Here is a 21,262-nt window from a genome sequence, read left to right as displayed (position 1 = left end):
AAAAGAGTCCACAAAGCTATTTTCTATAAAAGTCCTGAAAAAACACCCCCAAAGTCCCAACCACCCCCAAAACTCTTGGACATGGGAATCTCATGTGTTTCAGTGGATGGCAATATCTTCAATTATTCTGCTTATGGATCTAGAAATGGCTCTGCTTTTCATTGCACAGCAAACCCCATTTTATCTTTACAAACATTTGCTTATTATTATAAATGATTAAATTGCTACATATGGGAACACACTTCCATCAATAATTATTTTACCCAAGGGAATCATGCACTTAAATAATGATGAAGGTTTTCACTAATTTTAATATCTTTCCTTTGAGGAGCTCATCAAAGTGTCTTAACAATTAATTAAGTGCATTAATTGAAAGAGCAATTACCATAGTAGGGTAAACTGTGGGCAGCAAATTCATTTGGTGGGAATTACCACTGCAAACTAGGTGTACCCTTTGCCTAACATGGGGACAGATTCCCAACTTGTTTAACAAGTATAGCTCAGCTGAAATCAATGGAGTTGTGACATTTTACACCAGCTGAGGATCTGGCCCATTAGTTGGGTACTGATTCACCATTGAAATCAAAGGAGCATAAGTCCCAAGTCAATGGGATCTGTGCTCCTAAATCAGTTAGGCACTATTGAAACCCCATCCACAACTCACATAATAGTGACCCACTGTTTTTAATTAGTTAGTTCTTTGCAGATGGATTTGTTTCTTGTTGTAACATTAAGAAAATAAACTCCTCTCTGAACAGCGCCTAGCACGGTAGGGCCTGATCCATGACTGGGGCTCCTAGGCACTGGTGCAATACAAATAATAAATAATTTTATAGAAGTGAACGAAACTTGACCCAGTAGAGTATATCAGCTCCTCTCAGAAGTCCTCGCACCCGTAATCACCACCCCACATGGCCACAGATGAAAACTGGAAGTTTATTTACAAGTTTTGCATGCTGGAATAACCTTGTAAGACAGACATCCTTTTTTGTCTGAGGGTGCTGGAGAGGTGGCAGTGAACAACAGCCACTTCAGTGTTATCCAGACAATATAATGAAGAACACACAGGCCCAGATCTACAAAGGTATTTAGCCTCCAAACGTCCATTGATTTCAATGGACGTTAGGAGTCTAACTATCTTCATGGATCTGAGCTTTACTGTAAAGTAGCAGGCAACATTAAGCAGTCCCCATATTAATTATTTACACTGCCAAGGCTTTTTAAGATAGGAGATCATGTAATCCATCAAGGTCATTTAGAGACTTTTGTTCTTGCTACATGTTAAAAACCTTCATCCTCTGACTTACACGTGCAAATTTTTTCTTCTTTTTAATATTAGGTGAAATTCTCCTCTGTACAGAGGCCCAGCACAAGGCCACCATGCACCACTTCAGTCTCACCTAAGCCCTGTTCTGAGAGTGTAAGTGGAACTTAAAAGTGATGTATAAGTCATGTTGTGATGGCCCTCTGCACAGGGGTGATTTTCACCCATTGATTTTTTTTTGTGGGGGGAGGTATTTATATTTATTGATCATAAAAGCAGTGCAGTATTTATAGAATTTAACCAAGCATATTGTGAAAGAACCAATAATTCCTTATCACATGAAAATCACCACACCATAGTCCACTCAATGGGCCAGATCCTCAGCTGATGTCAATCAGTGTAATTACACTGATGTCAGATGAGCTGTGCAGATTTATATCAGCTGAGGATTTTAGAGTTTAGCAACAAAGACATATTAACTTCCAAACATTATTGCCAAGCTATGGCTCGCCAAGTGAAGCAACTGATGACCCACAGAGCATAAAGACTACATGGCATTTCACAAAGAATACAAACCAGTAAAATATAGAAACTTTAGTCTGTTTCCCTAAGGATATGCAAGCAGCTGATCCATACACGGATGCAATTGAATCTGTATGGCATACCAACATTAGTAATCTCATTTGAGAAAGAAGGTACAGGTCCACACCTAGTGTCAAAATCACATGTTGGAGGAGGGATGTAAGATACCAGTCTGCCATCAGCCACAAGGCTCTCTCTAGAGCTCTTACAAACTTATTGCTCAGCGATCGCACCCAGCCGAGATGTCCAACACAATGGCAGACAGAAAGCCTCACAGCCTGATTATGGAGCAATTAGCTATAACTGGGAGGGATATCTGACATCACTGGACTCTGTCAAAGAAGCCAGCAATCAGGCAGGGAAACTAGAGAGAAATAACATTTGCTAAGCTTGCGTTTAGTTACCCATCCATGGGATGGTGATGATAATGGTGTTGTGAGACTGATTCTTTGCCCACCGCTAGTAGCTCAGGGATGCTTGAATCTTTCTTAACCAAGGGATACTGTGTGCAAGCAGGGGAATCTAGGAGGAGCTGTGTGAGCAGAACAATATTTCATATAGCAGTACGGCCTACGGAGACTATTCTACATGCACTGCCCCACTTTGCTCTACTGGCTGCTGTGGCTGTCTGTGTGAGGCTGCCATAGCAACACATCAATTGTACTTATATTGGTTTTCATCCCGAGAGACCCCAAAGCACTTTACAAACTGGGGGTCAAATTCAGAGGAGACTCTGTGCTGGTGTCACATACAGCCCCCTCTGCCCCACTCGGTATGTAAGCTACATAAACTTTTACCTAGGGCCACACCAAACTCACAGCCAAGAAAAACGTGTCATGGACCATGAAATCTGGTCTCCCACTGGGAAATCTGGTCTTTTGTGTGTTTTATCGTATACTGTATGGATTTCACAGGGGAGAGCAGCATTTCTCAAATTGGGGGTCCTGACCCAAAAGGGAGTTGCAGGGGGTCACAAGGTTATTTTAGGGGGGCCACAGTATTGCAACCCTTACTTCTGCGCTGCCTTCAGAGCTGGGTGGCCGGAGAGCTGTGGCTGTTGGCCAGGTGCCCAGCTCTGAAGGCAGCACCCTACCAGCAGCAGCACAGACGTAAGGGTGGAAATACCAATCCATGCCACCCTTACTTCTGCTTGTGGTGGCTCTGCCTTCAGAGCTGGGCTCCTGGCCAGCAGCCCTGCTCTCCAGTTGCCCAGCTCTGAAGGCAGTGCCGCTGCCAGCAACAGTGCAGAAGTAAGGGGAGCAGTACCGCAACCCCCCCCCAAATAACTTAGCAACCTCCAAAACTCCTTTTTGGGTCAAAATCCTTGTAATTACAACACTGTTAAATTTCAGATTTAAATAGCGGAAATCATGACATTTACTATTTTTTAAATCCTGTGACCGTGAAATTGACCAACATGGACTGTGAATTTGGTAGGGTTCTACTTATACCCCTTTGATTTCTACACCTTAGCTCTGCCTTGACACCATTTGCACTTATTCCTAGAAATTGCACCAAAGACAGAATGCAATAGGTGTTTAACAGACAAAGCAATGCTACAGTGTCCCTGCTATACATGTGGAGGGAGACAGTTCCCATACAAATGGCCCATGAGGGAGACTGCGCCTATACATAGAATCATAGAATATCAGGGTTGGACGGGACCTCAGGAAGTCATCTAGTCCACCCCCTGCTCAAAGCAGGACCAATCCCCAGTTTTTGCCCCAGATCCCTAAATGGCCCCCTCAAGGATTGAACTCACAAGCCTGGGTTTAGCAGGCCAATGCTCAAACCACTGACCTATCCCTCCCCCCCATGTGGGGTGGCAGTATCATACGTGGGGTGGGGAGGGCGTGACCCTATACACAAACTGGGGAGGGGGCAGGACCTATATGGCAGGGAGGAAGAGCATGCCCAACAATACATTGGATGGGGGAAGAGATAATATCCCCTATATATATGTGAGTGAGTGCCTCCCTATATATGTTGAGGGACGTGGTCCCTCTACACATGGGCAGGGAGTGTCCCCTATGTATGTAGGAGGAAGTGCCCGGAAGGAGGGGGGTGTTCCCCTATGTACCTTGGGGGAGGTGTCCCGTATGAATGCTGGAGGAAGTGCCCGGAAGGAGGGGTTGTTCCCCTATATCCCTTACAAGGGCAGGGAATGCCCCCTCTCTGCCGGCCTAGAGGCACAGGGCAGGCGGAGAGTCTCACGCACGGCGGGGAAAGGCCCCGCTGTACACGGGGGGGATCCCGCCCCACACCGCCGCAGGCCGGGGCTCGGCACTTCCCCCTCCCGGAACGAGCCGAGCGCCGGGTGCCCGCGATTGGCCGCCTGTGGCCCGGCCGGGGATATCACATGGCGCGCCGGGCCCGGCCCCGCAGAGCCGGGGGATGGAGGCGCAGCCGGGCTTCTCCGAGGAGCAGTTCCAGGCCGCCTGCCGGGAGCTGAGCCAGCCAGCGCCGGCCCCGGCCCCAGGGGGAGCCTGGCAGCTCCTGGTGGAGACTATGGGCATCAGTATCTACCGGCTCTACGACGAGGTACCCTGGAGAGGGCTCACCTGGCCGGCGGCCCCTATAGGATTGAGGGGTCCCTGATGTACGCGGGGGCGGGGCATGCCGTGTCTATGAGAGGCATTCATTCATTCAGTGTGGTATCCTCGGGGGGAGAGGCAGGGCCCCTCTTTTGGGGGCATTCCCTGGAGACATGGGGAGGTGGGGGCACCCCCTGTATCCTGGAGGAAGGGGGGCATACTTGATATCAGTGGGGAAGTGCTCCCTGTGTACGGGAGCAAAGGGCAAAAGTCCATAAAGGAGAGAGTATTCACACTGTGCCTGGGGAACTGGGCATGCTCTGTACAGGTGGTTAGTTGCCTGTATATGTGGGGCAAGGTGGGATGCCCTGTGTAGTGGGCATTCTCATTACATGAGGGAAAGGGGGAAGGACTCCATTATTTGGGGGAGGGGAGCACTATATATATATATATATATAAACTTGGGCATTTCCTTTATATGGGGAACATTCACAACACATAGGCTATACCCAGTTCCCGTATCTATGCTGGATAGGGGCATTCCCTATATAAATGGAGAAGGCATCTATATATCGGGTGATGGATCCCCCATATTCAGTGGAGGAGGGGGGAAGTGCTCATCCCTTATCTATGGGTGCATATCTATAGCTACAGCAGGTGAATACTGGGTATCCCCTACATCTAGGGAGAAACAGCACCCCTATATATTGATGGGAGGCAGAAATGATTGTCATCAGTATAACTGAATGGAAGTAGGACTAATTGTTAGCTGGAGACAGTTTACCACCTAGAAACTTTTATGTGGGGTTGCTCTCTGTAGAAGAGTATCCATGTTCATGAGTGGAAGAGGCTTGTGTATTTAACTAGATATTAAAAAGTGGGAACATGTTCTGCTGATTAGCTAGACAGGCTGAACTGCTCCCCTGTGCCAGGCACCTCTCTGTCATCTGTTTGAGCTCTAACACCCCTAGCTCAGTGTCTCCTGAGTCACAGAAAGCAGCTTTCAGGCTAATGCCATTAACTGCTGATGGGGAAAGCTGTTGCAGCTGCAAACACTGCCTGTTTCCCTAAAAGCTGTGGCAGGGCCTGCAGATTACTGAGAGTTTAAGGTTTAGTCAAACTTGGTAATTTGGAAACTCCTGATGGAGGGCTCTGCTTGGTGAGAGGAAGCCTTTTAGTCTGAAGGAAGTAGTTCACTGATTTCAGTGGGAAATACCCGTCTCCCCCTTCTTCCTCCCTCCAATAAAAATCTATCTCAGGGGAGAATGACAGTGGATCCCTTAAGGAGGAAGGCTAGGGAACTTATTACTCCACCTTCAAATACCATCTGTTCCTAATCTTAGAATCTTCAGTAATTTTCCAGGTACATGTCCTGTCTCCATCTCCTTCTCTTTTTAGCTGATGATGTTGTTCACTGCTGGCCACATCATCAAGATCCTGGCCCCAAATCAAGCAGAGCTTCAGAAAATATTGTAATAAATCCCCCATCAGCATTAAAATCTTCACTTCTTGGTTTTGAGGGAAGATTATGGCTGAGATGTCCAAAACTGCCTGAGTTGGTTTTGATACAGTTCAATGGTTATAAATGTTTTAAATATTCAAGGCTAGAATCTATCTTTAAAATTAGCTTGCAGTTGAATATAGATATTTTCTATCAGTGGCAGCTGATACTTTATTGTTACTTGGTAACTAATCCATTTTCCTGACTTATTCAAACATTTAGGTATAAATATGGTTCCAAAATGTCTTCATTTTTGTAGTTTTAGTTACTCTTCTTATCACATACTTAACAGGTCAGTGCTATTGTTGCATTGGAATTAAATTATATGATACCATGTAGGGCAAAGCTTTACAGAATCTAGTATTGTCATAAAATTGTTCATCAACTTATTTTTAAAAAGTCTGTGGAAGCAGTTTTGTTTCCTGCTGTCTCTGCAATCTGAACATTGCAATATTTTGGTAGTGCACAAGAATGGGAAAGAGAACTTGGCTTGAAACTGACCAAAATGAAGCCAACTAGCCTGTTTTCTCTTTCAGAGCTCAATAAAATAAAAAAAGCAAATGGCATAAATAATCAAAAGTAAATGACACTTTAAAAGTTAAATTCATTTTAATAATCTATGGTATCTTTACCTGAATTAGAGATAGCTTTTACATATGATTTTCTAGCTTCAGTGGCCTCTTAATTGCAATTTATATCATTCAGCTATTGAAAATGCAGAATTAATCAAATTGTATGTCACTTTCCAGCTAGATCAAATGTGGACTAATTCTCAAAACAAATTTTCTTGAACTATGAAAGGTAGACTTAGCTAAACTGAATTAGGAAATATATTTCCATTAGCAGTTACACTTGCTCATCATCCGATTTAAAACAGACAAGATTTGGTTAGATCCAAATAGCTTGCTAGGAGTGGGTAAGTTGAATTGAAATGGAAGGACTAGAAATATGGCTACTGTCACAACAGTAACACGGAGACTGATTACTGACTATCTACCCATGTATAATGTTTATACTTTCTCAGTGAGCTGCTTTGTAGCATGATTCCCTGAACACTGCTGGCAGTGAAGGCCTCTTCCCCATTTCTCCCCTTTCCTGGCTCCTACGGCTATGAAACTTGGTATATTTTTGTTATTAAATTGGGCTTTAAAAACCCACTAGTCTAAGAGTGGCAGCCTGGTGGTCATATCAGGCTGGGTCAGTTTGAGGTTCCAGCAGGCCTTCTTCCTAAATTGTCTGGGCTGACCTGCTGAGGACCAGCGTTAATTTTCTGTATAAAGAGCCATCATCTGCACTCTTGCAATCTCCACTTCAGGATTGGGTTGAAAGCCCTTTAGAGGATCACTTTGGTCTCCGCTCACAGCCACTCCAGTCTTCTCGTGTTTCTCGCTGCTTATTGTAGAAGGGTGCTGACGAATGTTGCTGATAAAGCTGTTCCAACTGTTCTGTGCTGCTGTCCTTGGAGCTCTGGTGTTCTCAGCACTAGCAGAGAGCGTAGCCTGCTAATTCAGCAGCCCTTGCTGTTGCTCATAAAAAAAGACCACTGGCACAGTTCAGTGACAAAGGCACTTGGCCAGCTTTATGGCCCTCAAGGTACAGTGCTAGTGTCCCACAGGAGCTACAGGTACACTAACACATGAGTGCCCAGTGGCAAAGAGCAGCTCAGTCAGCAGCGGGAGTTTCTGCTGTCCCCTTGGCCACACAAAGGGTTACGGTGAAGTACCGGCACATTTATAGACTGAGACAAACAACTGGGATAAACAATTTATGTACCATGTTACATGTTTCACGATATATAATTTTTTTTTCCTCCCCTTGCTCCTGATATTTCAGACAAAACATCCCTATTCATTATTCTGTCAAACCATCTTCTCTTGTACTAGATTGGGGTGTATCTGTACTAGCCTTCTGGAATGAATTTACATAAATATCTAGTCCCTAGTATGCTAGCAACAACTTTGCCAAGTTAACGTACCACAAAGTGAATTTGTAAGATCTGTTTAATACACAGCCTGACTTTGGTTCATAGCCTCTGGTTCAGGCCTCAAATCTTGCACCAGGCCCAGTGCTCCAGGCTCTCTTTCTCTCCTACACTTGTGGCAGGCACTTATTTATTTGGGAATAAATATGTTCCACAACAGATGGTACTAGAGAGCAACTCCTGGCCACAGCTATAAAGGGTTCCAGGCAATGAGGTCTAGTATTGGAGGAAATCTCTCTGTATTTGGCATACACAACATCCTTAGCCAGGCTTGAGGGTTGGGTATAGTATTACAGTCAACAACAGCTGGAGTCAGTGGAAGCCTCCCTGATTTGTTCATGAGTCCCTTGGTCCTTCTCCCTTTCAAACTCCCGCTGGGCAGTCTCTCACTTGGGGATGGCTGCCGGTCCCCTGCAACATTAAATATCTTCTGCTGGTCTGTCTTTTTCCATGAACAGACCTCTCTGATGTGCAAATTCAACTCATCCTTCCTGCCTCTGCACCTGAGTGGAGGCTGCCAAGCACAGCACAGTGGGGAAGAACCTGGGAAACCGCTTATGGAGACCTCCTGCTAACAGCCTGTCATGCAAGTTGACCTTGAGTCCCCTGCAGTGTGCTGAGTACCAAAAGCCACCATTCACGGACCCTTCTTAGGAATGATGCGATGGAACTTTTGATTCGTTCTTTTTCTTTTTTCTTTTTCTCTCCTCCCCCCCCCCCCCATGTGAGTGCTGCAAAAACTTCACTTGAGCTGCAGGAAGAAGTGATGAGTGTGCTATGGTAGCAAAGTTGGCAGTTGGGGTGCGGGGGAGGAAACCGAGCCTGATCAGCTGGGACAGTGTGGGAATATCCAATGACCATGTGATCAGTAGCTGGGCAGGATGCTTTTGAAGCACTCCGCTAGATGGTGGAGATCTTTGCACTACCTGTTAGTAAGGCCTGAGGAAGGGGCAGTGATAGGGCTCCCATGTTGTGAGCATCCTTAGGAAGGAGAGCTGAGGACTTCTGAAATAGTTAATGTGCCTCTTGGTTCTGGCAGGTTTTCAGCAGGGGGAGCTGCGCACGTTCTGTCTCCCGCCGGAGGTTGTGATTGATCAACCTCTTGACCTCCCAGAGAGAGAGGTGGATAGTTGGTCAAGATCCCATTGTAGAATCTCATTGATTTCAGTGCAGCATGGCAGAGCTTCCAGAATCTGCCTGTTGGATCTCCTTGCGTGATCAGGGCCTAAGAAATTGATCAGTTCCTTAGTTCACCAGTCTACGAAATGGGGATCATATTTGTACCACTGGTGTCCCCAAATTAATTTGTTTTGGAGGCATGGCAGATGAAAGATCGTTTAGGGTTAGACAAACAAAATATTCCAGTTATAGGTTCAAACATAGTGTCCTCCGCATTGGAACATCCTGCTCAGCTACACATAAATATACATGTTTTCCCCTAAATTCTGAAAGGTATCTCTAAGGAATAGTGAGATCAAAACGTGGAAGTCTTGTAATTACTTTTTAAGAAGCAAAAAATACATATTAAGGGATTAAACGTGGGTTCAGGAAACACCACCTCTTGACTCTGGTGGTTTAGGTGCCCTGTTTCTTGGGATGTTCTTTCCTAAAAGGAAAACATAAAGGAGAAAGCAAACAAATAGGTCATCCAGGTCCCTGTGAAAGGGGAAGGGTGGCTGGGGAAAGTCTGATTCATTCCCATTACAAGAAATAGAATTGTCACTTCAGGGTAATCTGTTTTTCTTCTGTCACTGTGTGGTAATGTATTCCCCTATTTATAGTATGGGAGTGGTAACCTGTAGTATTGAAATGAAAGCATGTTAGTGTGTGGAATACACACAGTAAATAGCTAGCTAATGAGGTTTGTCAGGTACTTGAAAGAAGTATAAAATAGGCAATTTTTTGGTGGAATCTATGAGGAGGGTACAAGTGTGCAGAACCGCATTGTCTGAGTAACTGGGTACCGCACAGTAGCTGCCAGTAAAGTTGGTCATAAAATAATAGTTGTTTTTGAGGAGAAACTTTAAATTTGCTCTTGAAATTTTGTTTGTTTCATCCTTCTCCCCCTGAAAACATCTGTCTTTCTCTTTCTCTCTCCTCACACTTTCCCTTCCCCCTCCCTGATAATTGCCAATTGAAAAAGGGGAAGGAGAGAGGGTGGGGGAACCCCCAAAAGCTTGGTTTTTGTTGAAAAAAAGGGAAAATTCTTAAATGTTTTTAGAAAAAATGTCATTTCCCATTTTATACGATTTTATATATCTTTTATAATAGGAAAAATATACCACTTCGAATTGCCAGTAAAATCAATTATAGTGCAATGGTGCAGTATTTCCGCGTAGTCTGATAACTGTGGGCGGATAATCTCTCTTAACCGGGTGTTATAAGTTACTAAAAATGGACGCTTTCAAACAAATTCAATAGAACTCCTGCTGACTATTGTCTAACTTGACCCTCACCAGTAGACTATTTTTAAGTCCTGACTCAACAGGCTGTACCCTGTGCTATGCTATGAAGCTTGCTAAACTTCCCCCTGATGAACCCTGGATGGAACTAGGCCTGCATTCAATCTACTATCTCACTAGGCATGCACTCCTGCAGAAACATCAAGAGCACTGGGCCTTTGACTTACTTCTGGAGAAATCATATGGGACTAAAAAATATTTTCCCTTTGAAAAATATTTTTAAGATGGAAATTCTTAAATATTGAAAATGGGGTCTCGGGTATATCTTTGATCAGCAGGACCCTCACCTTGACTTTAAGGGTCTGATCTAAAGTAGTTTGATTTCTCTTGTACCTCAGTTCCCCATCTGCAAAATAGGGAACTTTTATTATCCCCACCTTGTCGGGCTGATTATGAGGATAAATTCGTGTGTGGGCATGAGAGAGAAAGAGAGAGAATCATTCAGTGAAATTCTACAGACTGTCATGCAGAAGATCAGACTATTCTAGTGGTCTCATCTGACCCTAAAATGTATGAAGGGGGAAAAAAAAAAGTACTTGGGAATTCTTTCATAATCTTGCATTTCATACTGGCATTTGTTATAGTTGCAAGAATGACCCTCAAATATTAAACTGAAATTGAGGTGTGAATCGGGGGGTTATTGGGGATGGATGACTAGGATTCTCCATGTTCATCCAGAAATGGATAAATTCTGAGGGTGGGTGGAAATATAGGATGTACTTAAAGGAATTCAGGGTGCACATCAACAAAACGATGATCGTCACACAGATCTCTTGCACCTGCGAATTCTCTCCTTTTGGATTTTATTGTAGGATTGTGCTGAGTGCCTAAAACTTATGAAAAGGATGATTGGTCAAAATCCATTTCCACTCTGCAGATGAATGTTTGTAACGTTTTCTGGCAGATGTGGCATCAGTTTAGCTCTCTAACTAGCTCTTGCTAATGGCTGCAGTTCTGTGAAGATGCCTGATCTCGCTAACTGTAGGCAAAATAATAGAACTTGTACCCGGGTATAATGTTGCAGTGTGGATAGAATGTCTCATAGGTTACATCAGAAGAAGCAGAACTAGGAACACAATGTAAACTGTCCAAACTACTGAGGATCGCATAACTGGGGGAAACAGGCTCAGCAGGCATTAAGTCTGTGCTGGGCTAAGACTGGGCCAAATTTGGCTGTTACCCTGGATTTCAGCTGATCACCTCCAGTGATTCCAATGGACTAAAGCTGAAACTGAATTGGCGTACCTGAGAGAGCAGGCTTCAAAGCCTGCTGAGTTGGTTCCCTTGAATGTAGACATCTTGGTATTCTGCTTTAGTACATTAACTGTCTGCTATCCTACTGGCCAGATGGGAAGCTGGCTGGCCCTGCCTGTTCAGGGGCAGCACGGTTCAAGTAGTTGGCAGTGAATCCTGGGAGAAGGGACAAGTGCAGCCACAATTATCTAAATGTAGCTTCTCTGATTCTCTGGGGAGACGTGACAAGAGTTTGGATAGTTGAGGTTGGATTGTATACAAAGGTCATGTTTTGAAAAAGGGTAATAAAGATGCTAAGTTTAGTCTGGTTGTACAGTGTACCATCTCTAAATGTTTAGCTGGCACGTGACTCTGAAATCTTGAGAATTTCTGTCTTCAGGCTCTGTTAGCCTTGAACTCATTTTAAATTCCTGTCTCTCAACATGTCTCTTGCTACAGTAGATGTGTATGCATAGAGTGATCCTCCATTCCCCTTGCAAAGCCTGATCTAATAGTTTAAACCTTGGTAAGCAACTTGAGAAAATCCAATAATTTGGCAAGTACCCTTGATTATTGTAGTGTAGAGCTCTGTGAATGTTTGTTGCTTGCTGGCGGTTGCAAAAAGTAAAAAAAAAAAAAAAAAAAAAAAAAGAGAGAGAGAATTTTTAGACTTTTTGATTCACTGAAAATTCAAAATTTTGTTTTGTGCTGAATGAAATGTTTTGTTTGGACACTGCTTTTATGTTTTAAAGTTAGAAAATGAAATAAAGAGCTTGAATCATAGAATGGAGGAGGTGGTGGTGGGGTTATCCCCACTTACCCTCAGTGGCTGAGTGGTTAGAACTCTCGCCTGGGATGTGGGAGATCTATGTTTGAACCCAGGTGTCCCTCCCTCCCAGGCAAGTGCTGCTGTGGCTACTGGGCCTAAACATTTGCCCCAATTGTAGCTCATATGTAAAACAAGATGTGCAAGTTCATAACAGGTCACACTAACCTATAACATTTTGCCTGCTTGAAAACTTATCTCGGAAAATAGGTCAAGTTGTTTGTCAATAATGAATTTTATGAACAAGTGCAAGAGAACCAGACACACAAACTGGGTTAGTCCAGACAAAACGGGCCTCCTGATAAGGTTCAAGAACTGTTGATATCGTGCTTAGTAAAAATGGAAGATGTGGAGCCAGAAATGAATGAAACAAAATTGGTGTGGTGGCTATTAGGTGGACAAAATAATGAGGGGATTAACTCTGCTGCACATGTTTCCCTTTTTGGGGTTTAAAAAGAGACTTTGGGGGAAAAAAATCACAACCATCTTCCCAGCGTGTCTTCCACTCACCTAATCTTCCCTGAGCCTGAGACAGCAGGAGCAGACCAGATCAAAATATTTTTTCTGAGAGGGAGGCCATTAAGCCTTGTTCTTGTTCAAGGAGCTTTCTCACTTGAGTTCTTAAAATCACCATGCCATCCTGTCCTTACCCATCGGGGGGATACGTAACAGCCAGCATAGCAGAGACGTACAAGATGCTGTTCCGACCCCCCCCCCCTCTCTCTCTTGGCTTTTCATCAAATCATAAAATCACCTGCCCTGCATCTGCACAGCAAGATGAGATGACCACAGCCCTGCCCTGTCTAAGGAGAAAAGACTCAAGCAGGTGACATCCCTGACTGGAATGTGAACCAGGATCCGAGCAACAGGTGCTGTAGTTGACCTAACAGCCAAAGCATCGATTTGTGACTGACCAGCTGTCCAGCATTCCAAAAACATCAACAAAAGCCATATTTCCCTCACCTTTTCTATCCCATCTCTCCTCCATATTCAGCCTGCTTGTCCATTAGAAACAGGTGAAATGAGTACCCTTTACACATCTGGACTGAGGGTAAAATTAACCCTTCACATCAAAAAGTTTGTTTTGAAAATAAGACTGATCTCCAAAGGGGGAGAGACTTTAAAGCAGGGGTGAGCAAACTACGGCCCACGGGACCATCCTGCCTGGCCCCTGAGCTCCTGGCCGGGGAGGCTGGCCACCGACCCCTCCCTTGCTGTCCCCCCTCTCCCGCAGTTGCACTGCCGAGCAGGCAGCGCTCTGGGCAGCGGAGCTGCGTGCTCCTGCAGGGCAGAGCAGCAGCATGTGTAGCTCTGGCCAGGCAGCATGGCTCCCAGACATGCTGCTCTGAGCAGCATGGTAAGGGGGCCGGGGGGTTGGATAAGGGGCAGGGGATCCTGGGGGGCAGTCAGGGGACAGGGAGTAGGGGGCGGTTGGATGGGGTGGAGGTTCAGGGGGAGAGGGGGATAGATAGGGGGTGGGGTCCTGGGGGGGCGGTTAGGGGACAAGGAGCAGGAGGGGTTGGATGGGTCGGGGGTTCTGAGGGGGGCAGTCAGGGGGTGGGAAGTGGGAGGGGGTCTGATGGGGCAGGGGCCAGGCTGTTTGGGGAGGCACAGCTTTCCCTACCCGGCCCTCCATGCAGTTTTGCACCCCGATGTGGCCCTCAGGCCAAAAAGTTTGCCCACCCCTGCTTTCAAGGCTTTAAGTTTGTTTTGCATAATCACTCAATTCCAGGTTTCAGAGTAACAGCCGTGTTAGTCTGTATTCGCAAAAAGAAAAGGAGGACTTGTGGCACCTTAGAGACTAACCAATTTATTTGAGCATAAGCTGCATCCGATGAAGTGAGCTGTAGCTCACGAAAGCTTATGCTCAAATAAATTGGTTAGTCTCTGAGGTGCCACAAGTACTCCTTTTCTTTTCACTCAATTCCAGTAAAAATGCTTGTTTTTAATTTCTTGTGTTTGATCAATAAACTTTCAACTTGAGAAAGAACGTGTTCGCTGAGGAGCGAAATAAAACCAAGGCCTCTGTAGAAGAAAACTCCTGAACCTAAGTATCACTGTTTTTTAATGTTGGACAGTGAAAGCGCGTATAAACACCTTGAAATCAACACAACCTCGCCCTAGTCCAGAGGCTATGGGATATTCTGTGGTGGGACTCTGTCTGCCCTGCGGAAGCTGTTCCATGGGGGGAGAGCAGGGGAGAGAGCGAACACGGCTTTCTAGCCCTCAGGTAGGCCACTGAACCTGGGCTTCCCATGTTCCAGGTGAGTGCCCTAACTGCTGGACTACTAGACATAAGGGGAGGGCAGTGTTTTGTGAATGGTGCCTAAATCCCTTGTGCGTCTAGCCTGAAATATCAAAATGTTTTACGTTGGTAATATCCGAATGATTCATTTCAACACATCTGCAGTTTTTTTTTTCATTTTGACTGAAGCGGTCAGTCGAAATCCACGTTAATTCACAAAATGTTTTGGTTGACCTGGATCTGCATCTTCGGTGGGAGGAACAATATCGAATCAATTGGTCTCTCCACTTTCTGCCCTTACATAGCAGCATTTTGAACCTTCATACGGCATCTTAACCAGTGATGCTATATTTTTGGGAAGCCCAGATTGTCCTCTTGCACAGTGAATGCAGTTGAAGGCTTTGATGAAATCTCTCTGATGTTTAAGGCTAATCTTCTCTGGCACGCAAGCTCTTTCTCAGTCAAGCTATTAATGCAAGGGGGGTACAGCTACTCTGCTACTAACGGCACATTGGCTACCCTGTGCTGCTTGAATGGTATTTTGCAGTGTAGTCCCTCTCAAGCTCCTTCACGCTTGCTAATTGACCCAGATCCTTGTCTGGGGGTTGTTTTCGTAACTATGACATCTTTTACGTGGACATGTAGCTAGTCTGACTCTCAACCATAGACCCATAGCTCCTTATTTGTTATATGCAGATCAGGCCGTGCTATGTATCGGGTTTTCTCATCAGCCACCCAGGGGGCACATCTGGTAGTTTAGGGTGGCCCAGGTGAGTGAGAGTGGCTCCGCAGTGAAATAACACTCAGTCAGCGCTGAGTGACTTCCTTAGCATCACAAAGTAGCTCTGTCCCCATTGTAGTATTAGTTCAAGCATTAGCAGCACTTGAGGTTCGACCCACCTCCAGAATGGGCCAGCTGGTTCCTGTTTAAAGCACCACCAAATTCAAGCTAGAGAGCTGTGTCAATGGGAGTCAGGTTGGGGCAACACTTGGGTTGTACCTCAAGATAACCCACTAATCAAGACAAGCTCCGAGAGAGGGAAGAAGTGTAAAAACACAGCGCTGGATTTAGAATGTGTGGATGCTGCCATTGTAAGCTTAAATGAGAAGGAAGTGCCGTGTGGCATTTGTTTTCCCAAGCAGATAAACGGTAGGGGGATAAAGGGTTCAGTGAGATAAACTTTTTGCTTCTGTCCTTTTAACTTGCTCTACTACGTCCTAGCTTAAGTTATGGATGTTGACGGCAGGATTATAGTTTTCAGCAGGCTCAGTTTGTGGCTTTTCAAGAGACATGAAGAAACTGGAAGGGATCCAGCAAAAGAATAATAAAGATGATTCTTTTCCTGCGACAGCGTAGCAATGAGCTATTATATGAGAGACAAAGGGAATACAATTAATGTTTCCTAGCCCATTAGTGGGATTAGGGAAATGTGAGTGATTATCCTGCCTTGTATTATTTTTATAATGTAAATGCAGATAAACTGTTGAAATGGAAGAAAATCTTGAACCCCACACTGCATTTGACAGTGGATAGTTACCTCTCAAAACTGTAAATTTGAAAGTCTGTCCAACAAAGCAGTGCATACGCTTGTTACGGTGAAAGTTAGGGTCCGTTCTGCACTGGATAGACACGCCTATAACTCTGATCCACAGCCTCTTGACTTCAATGAGATTCTTTCGACTGTTGTCAGTTGCCTTTGCGTCACGCCCTGGATGAGGAGTTGTCAGCAAGCTTTCAGCTTTTCATCGTTGCTAAAGGCCCATTGGCAAGTCGAGATCTTTCATTGCATACCTTGGGCACAATGAGGGAAAGAGCAGTTACAGGACATCTACTTGCTTTTGTAAGTTTGTCATAAACTTAGCATGATCGTGGAGTTTAACTGTATTACTTGTGGAACTATAGTTGTTAATTGGAGGGGCATTTACTTAACTTTTGGGATTTGTCTCGTTTAAAGTAATTTGTACTAATATAGCTACTACAGTGTAAATGCTTAACACAGACGCACTCTGCTGGTGCAACGTGCTCCAGTAGCTTACTGGGTAAGTTAGAGTGGTACAAGCCTCATCTGGGGCCAATGCTGCTCACATTGGCAGTTTGCACTCCCCCATTGTAAATTAAACAGGTGCGGGGGGGGGGGACAGAACAACCCAGTGTAGACAGAGCCTTAGTGGTGTGTGCTTTAAAATAACGGTGGCGATTATATATTCTCTCTCTCTCTTTATAGGTATTTCTCCCTACCACCATTCTTCGTAATGTAATATTATTTCATGTGATCAGGATCAGATACAGAAGATTCCATTACGAGTTCAGTAGCATTGATCATCTTTGGTAGTGTGTTTTCAGGGAATCCTAATCCTGTTAAAGTATCCCTACATTTTTATTTGCTCTTATGAGTAATAGAGGAACCAAATTAATGAGAGGGGGGAAATAGCAGAAAAATATACTGTGCTGTCGGAATGCGTCAAATGTTGGCTTCCTCTTGTGTATAAAAAGGAGTTGCCAAATTTTTGGTGACCAAATAAGGGAGGCTTGTGCTGCCATCTTACCTGGATTGGAAAAACACACGTCAGACTCTAAGGGTGTAGACTGGTTATTTTGTTGTCTCTTGTCAATGGAAATACAGGGTAAGGCTCAGGAATGTCTTTGTTATATGTGTTCTGTTGTTTTGTTTTTTAATATTTAACAATACGGACAGCTCCTGAATCCTGTGTTTTTTTTCATGACCTTTTATGAACACAATGGAACCTGTCACGTAAGAAGCCATTCTAACGTCCAAAAGTTACATAAAACGCTCCCAAAGGGTGGGGTGGGGTGGGGGTGGAGAGGAAGTTACTGGTAAAATTTAAAATTAGGGAGAGTGTTTAGAATCCTTGTAGGAATAAGGAAAAATATCCTCTTACCTGATACTAATCCCTTTATTTATTAAAAAATCCTTTTAATATCCAAAGTAGGATATATATATATATATATATATTAGACTCAATCATTAAAACCTCTTTCAGTGCTCCTCTTGTAAAGCTAGCTACTGTACATTTACAGGATGTATCTCTGAGGACCAGATGGTCCCTAAATTTGCACATTAAGCTGAACGCACCAAATTGCATGTTAAGCTGAATACACCAAACTGGACACTCCAGTCCCGATCCTGCAGACTCTTACACATGTGACTGACATTTACAGGTGTCAATGATCCCACTAAGTACAATGCCACTGCTTACATTTTGTAAAACTACACACACGCATAGGTATTCTAGCAAGGCTGGGACAGTAAATTTATTTCAGGAAGATCTATCTATCTAAAATATGCACGGTTGGAAAAACCTGAAATAACTGACAAGGTCTACCGCAAGGTCTTCCATAGAGGAATGGGATACTTTGAAACACCATGATAATCACAAAATTACATGTCACCAGCTTCCAAACTTCCTTCTTTTTAGGCTTAAAAGCTATTTCTAAAGCTGCTGCCATTGGATAACTATAGATTCAGTGCATCATTCCTCTTAGCTGTCTGGAAGGGACTTACTTGGATATTGGCTCGGTGAAGTGTACCATTTTGCCAAAATTACCCCGAGATGGTCTCATAAAAATGGAAATATATTAGTAATGCCTTATTACAAATGTGGTATGAATCATGCTGTATCTTTTTTTAAATATTTCCTTTTCTTTAAATATTGTGCATGTAAAAGGCTGAGTTGATGACACTGGCACCCAGGAATGAAGTGTTACCCTGAATGTACCCTATTCTGTGGATAACCGAAGTAAGACTACCCGAGTGGGCTCTGATTCACTTTGTCCAACTCCATTAAAGTCAATGGGATTACACCGGCTGTAAGGCAGTTCAGGATTGGAACTAATGGGCCAGATTGTGATCTCAGTTATGCTCTTCAGGGAATAGGCAACTCTCAGGATGAAGGTTCTGAAACTACATACCCATCCATTATTTGTCTCTTGATGTATTGGGTGTTCTAGTTCCAGTGGTGGATTTGTGGTGTGGACAGGTAGGCCCCGAACAAAGACCAACAATTCTGTTCACACAGACCATTGAATAGCTATAATATTCCCCACCCCCCTTGGGATTGCTCGCTCTTATAGTTGACACTTAAAAATCTTATTCTCATTGTTTTAATTAGTACTGACGTAGTAGTAACAATAGTGTAAACACTGCTCCATATGCACAGATGGAATTTCCATATGTTATGTGAAACTTTAAAAGCATTAACACACGAAATTGTGTGCTAGGGGAATTGAGGGCTGGGATTTCAGGATGCTTGCAGAAGGAAAACAGCTAATATCCAAGACTCTCAAAATATGACTCTCTCTCTCTCTCTCTCTCTCTCTCCCTTACTTATAGGTATAGCCTGTGTTACAACTATACATCAAAATTAGGAATAAGATTCCCACTGTGCTTAACATTTTACAGCAGTAGTGATTACTGTGGGTCATGCATTACCTTGTCATGTTTCACAACAAAAAATGCCTATTTATAGGTCAGATTGTGATACCTTGATACTGTGCCACTGAAGTCAATGGGAACAGGATCAGTCCTATCCTTTATACTGCCATTTACCCCAAGCAGTCCCACTGAGTTCCTGGGAACTATTTGATGTGAGGCACTAGTTGATGTGAGTAAGGGAACTGTGAAGTGGCTCTGTGTGAGGGAGTCTGATTGTTACACTTCCATATACAAACATAAAAACAAGGCCATATTGCAAATAGATTGCATTGGGGATTGTTTTTAAAAGGATTTGCTTTCCCAGCTTACGTAGGTTTGCAATAAGTGCCCCACCTTGCTTCCTTCAGCTGCTTTTCATGCAATAGAATGTTTCCCTTTCCTGTGTGATGCCTTTTTTCGTCTGTTCCATTTCCACAGCAATCAGGACTTTATGAGTATAAAATCTTTGGTGGCCTTGCCGATTGTCCCCCAGAGTTGCTTGCAGATGTCTATATGGATTTAGACTACAGAAAACAATGGGATCAATATGTTAAAGGTTAGTAAATAATCAAATAACTTATTTTTTAACTTTTAAAAAGTATTATCTTTAACTCTCTCCCCCCCCCCCCCCCCGGAAGGCTTTCTAAAATTTCTCTCTTCTCTTAGGGCCACGTTCCCCAAAGGACTTGAGGTCACATTTTCAGGTGCTCAGCATTTACAATTGAAGCCAGATTATCAAAAGCACTCGTCACCCAACAGGCACCCAATGTTATACCAATAAGTAAAAATGTGGCGTATAACAGATACATTCTTGCCTAGTCATGGCCAAACTTCAAATATCAAGGGAGAGCACCCCACAGCATCAGTCCTTGCCACTCCGAAGTACTTACGTGGCCCTCATTACCACAGGATCCAAGTTCCTAACCATTGCAAGTGTCTTTATCCTTGCATCACCCAGGGAGGTGGAAGTGGTATTATTTCCATTTTACAGATGGGCAAAACTCAGGCATGAAGAGGCTAAGTGACTTGCCTGAGGAGGCAGAAGAAGTCTCCAGAGTTGAACCCAGGTCTCCCAAGGAGGAGGTTGGCACCTAAACCATTACTCTGTTCTGGCAATGGGGGAACATCTTCCTTTGAAGTGCTCTTTACCTGGTGATACCGTACCCAGAAGGCCTGAATGACAGTGCTGGTGCTCACATTCTCATCCATCCGTGTTGTCTCTTGGAGGCTGGGTCAGCACAAGCTTTGTACTATAATTTTTAATTTACAATCTTTAGAAACATTAGATGGCCTAATTGACATCAAATGCTCAGAATAGCTGTCAATTCGATGGTAGTTTTGGGGGCCTGTTTGGCAGTGGTGAGGTCAGGGTTAGCGGTCATATGCCCCACTTTTGTCTTTTTTTGCGGGGGGAAGGAGGGATTGGCAACCATCCTACCTTCCTGGGTGCTTTACAAAAATAGTGACTGTCCAACTGAAAAACCTAGAACACCTACGGTGGCCTCCCCAGAAAATAACAGTACACCTGACCACCTCCAGAACAATAACACTTCAGCCATTATTATCCACACAACAAATTCCCATGCCATCAACACCTCTATTTCTGCAAACACCTGGAGGGGGGGGAGGGAGGGAGGGGGGGGAGGAATTTGCAGGGTGTCTAGAAGACTAACAGACCTGGACTTTAGAGGGGCAAGGACTCAAGCATATGCTTACACTGAAGTCAATAGAACTTAAGCACATGCATGAAGTATTTTCCTGAATAGGGGCCCAAAGAAGCAAGTTTGAAAGCCAAGGAAAATGCTGCCAGATGCCTTCCCTTGGTTTTAAACCATGGGGGCTCTAGCCTGCATAGTTCTGTTGATTGCACCTTGGGCAGTATTGTGGAGAGCTACTTAACCTATGGAAAATGAGATGTTGATCTAAGTCCGCCTGTAGCTTCACTAGTAGAATAGGTGTGAGCTAACACACAAGAACTTTTTCACTATAAAAGGCACTCACCTTTTCTACTAGCAAAGACATATCCAAAAGAAGCTTCAAGTGGAACCTTAATTCATGCACAGTATCGTACACCAAGACACAGCAATCTGTCTTTCTAATTTTCCGTTTAAATGACTTTATCAGATTCTGGTTTGTAAAACACTTAGCTAAGGCAACTACAACCTATAGTGTCTGAAGCCAACATGCTGATATCTTTTTAT

General features: G+C 44.1%; 1 protein-coding gene across 3 annotated transcripts in view; it reads left to right on the top strand.

Annotated features, from left to right (window-relative positions):
* Positions 1 to 4,012: 4,012 nt before the first annotated feature.
* Positions 4,013 to 21,262, top strand: part of PCTP (phosphatidylcholine transfer protein) — a 51,998-nt gene continuing 34,748 nt past the window's right edge. For 2 of the 3 annotated variants that reach the window (XM_073310821.1, XM_073310820.1), the window contains exons 1-2: positions 4,013 to 4,387; positions 19,500 to 19,617. In XM_073310821.1, coding sequence (XP_073166922.1) covers positions 4,241 to 4,387; positions 19,500 to 19,617 — 265 coding nt within the window. In that variant the 5' untranslated portion in view covers positions 4,013 to 4,240. Of the gene's footprint in view, positions 4,388 to 17,655; positions 18,628 to 19,499; positions 19,618 to 21,262 lie in introns of those variants that run through there. The other variant, XM_073310822.2, reaches the window with a different exon arrangement.

This window comes from Lepidochelys kempii, chromosome 14, assembly GCF_965140285.1.
Source record: "Lepidochelys kempii isolate rLepKem1 chromosome 14, rLepKem1.hap1, whole genome shotgun sequence".
In the NCBI taxonomy this organism is placed as follows: domain Eukaryota; kingdom Metazoa; phylum Chordata; order Testudines; family Cheloniidae; genus Lepidochelys; species Lepidochelys kempii.
The sequence above is the reverse complement of the archived record's forward strand: the minus strand, read 5'-3'. Positions and strand labels throughout refer to the sequence as shown.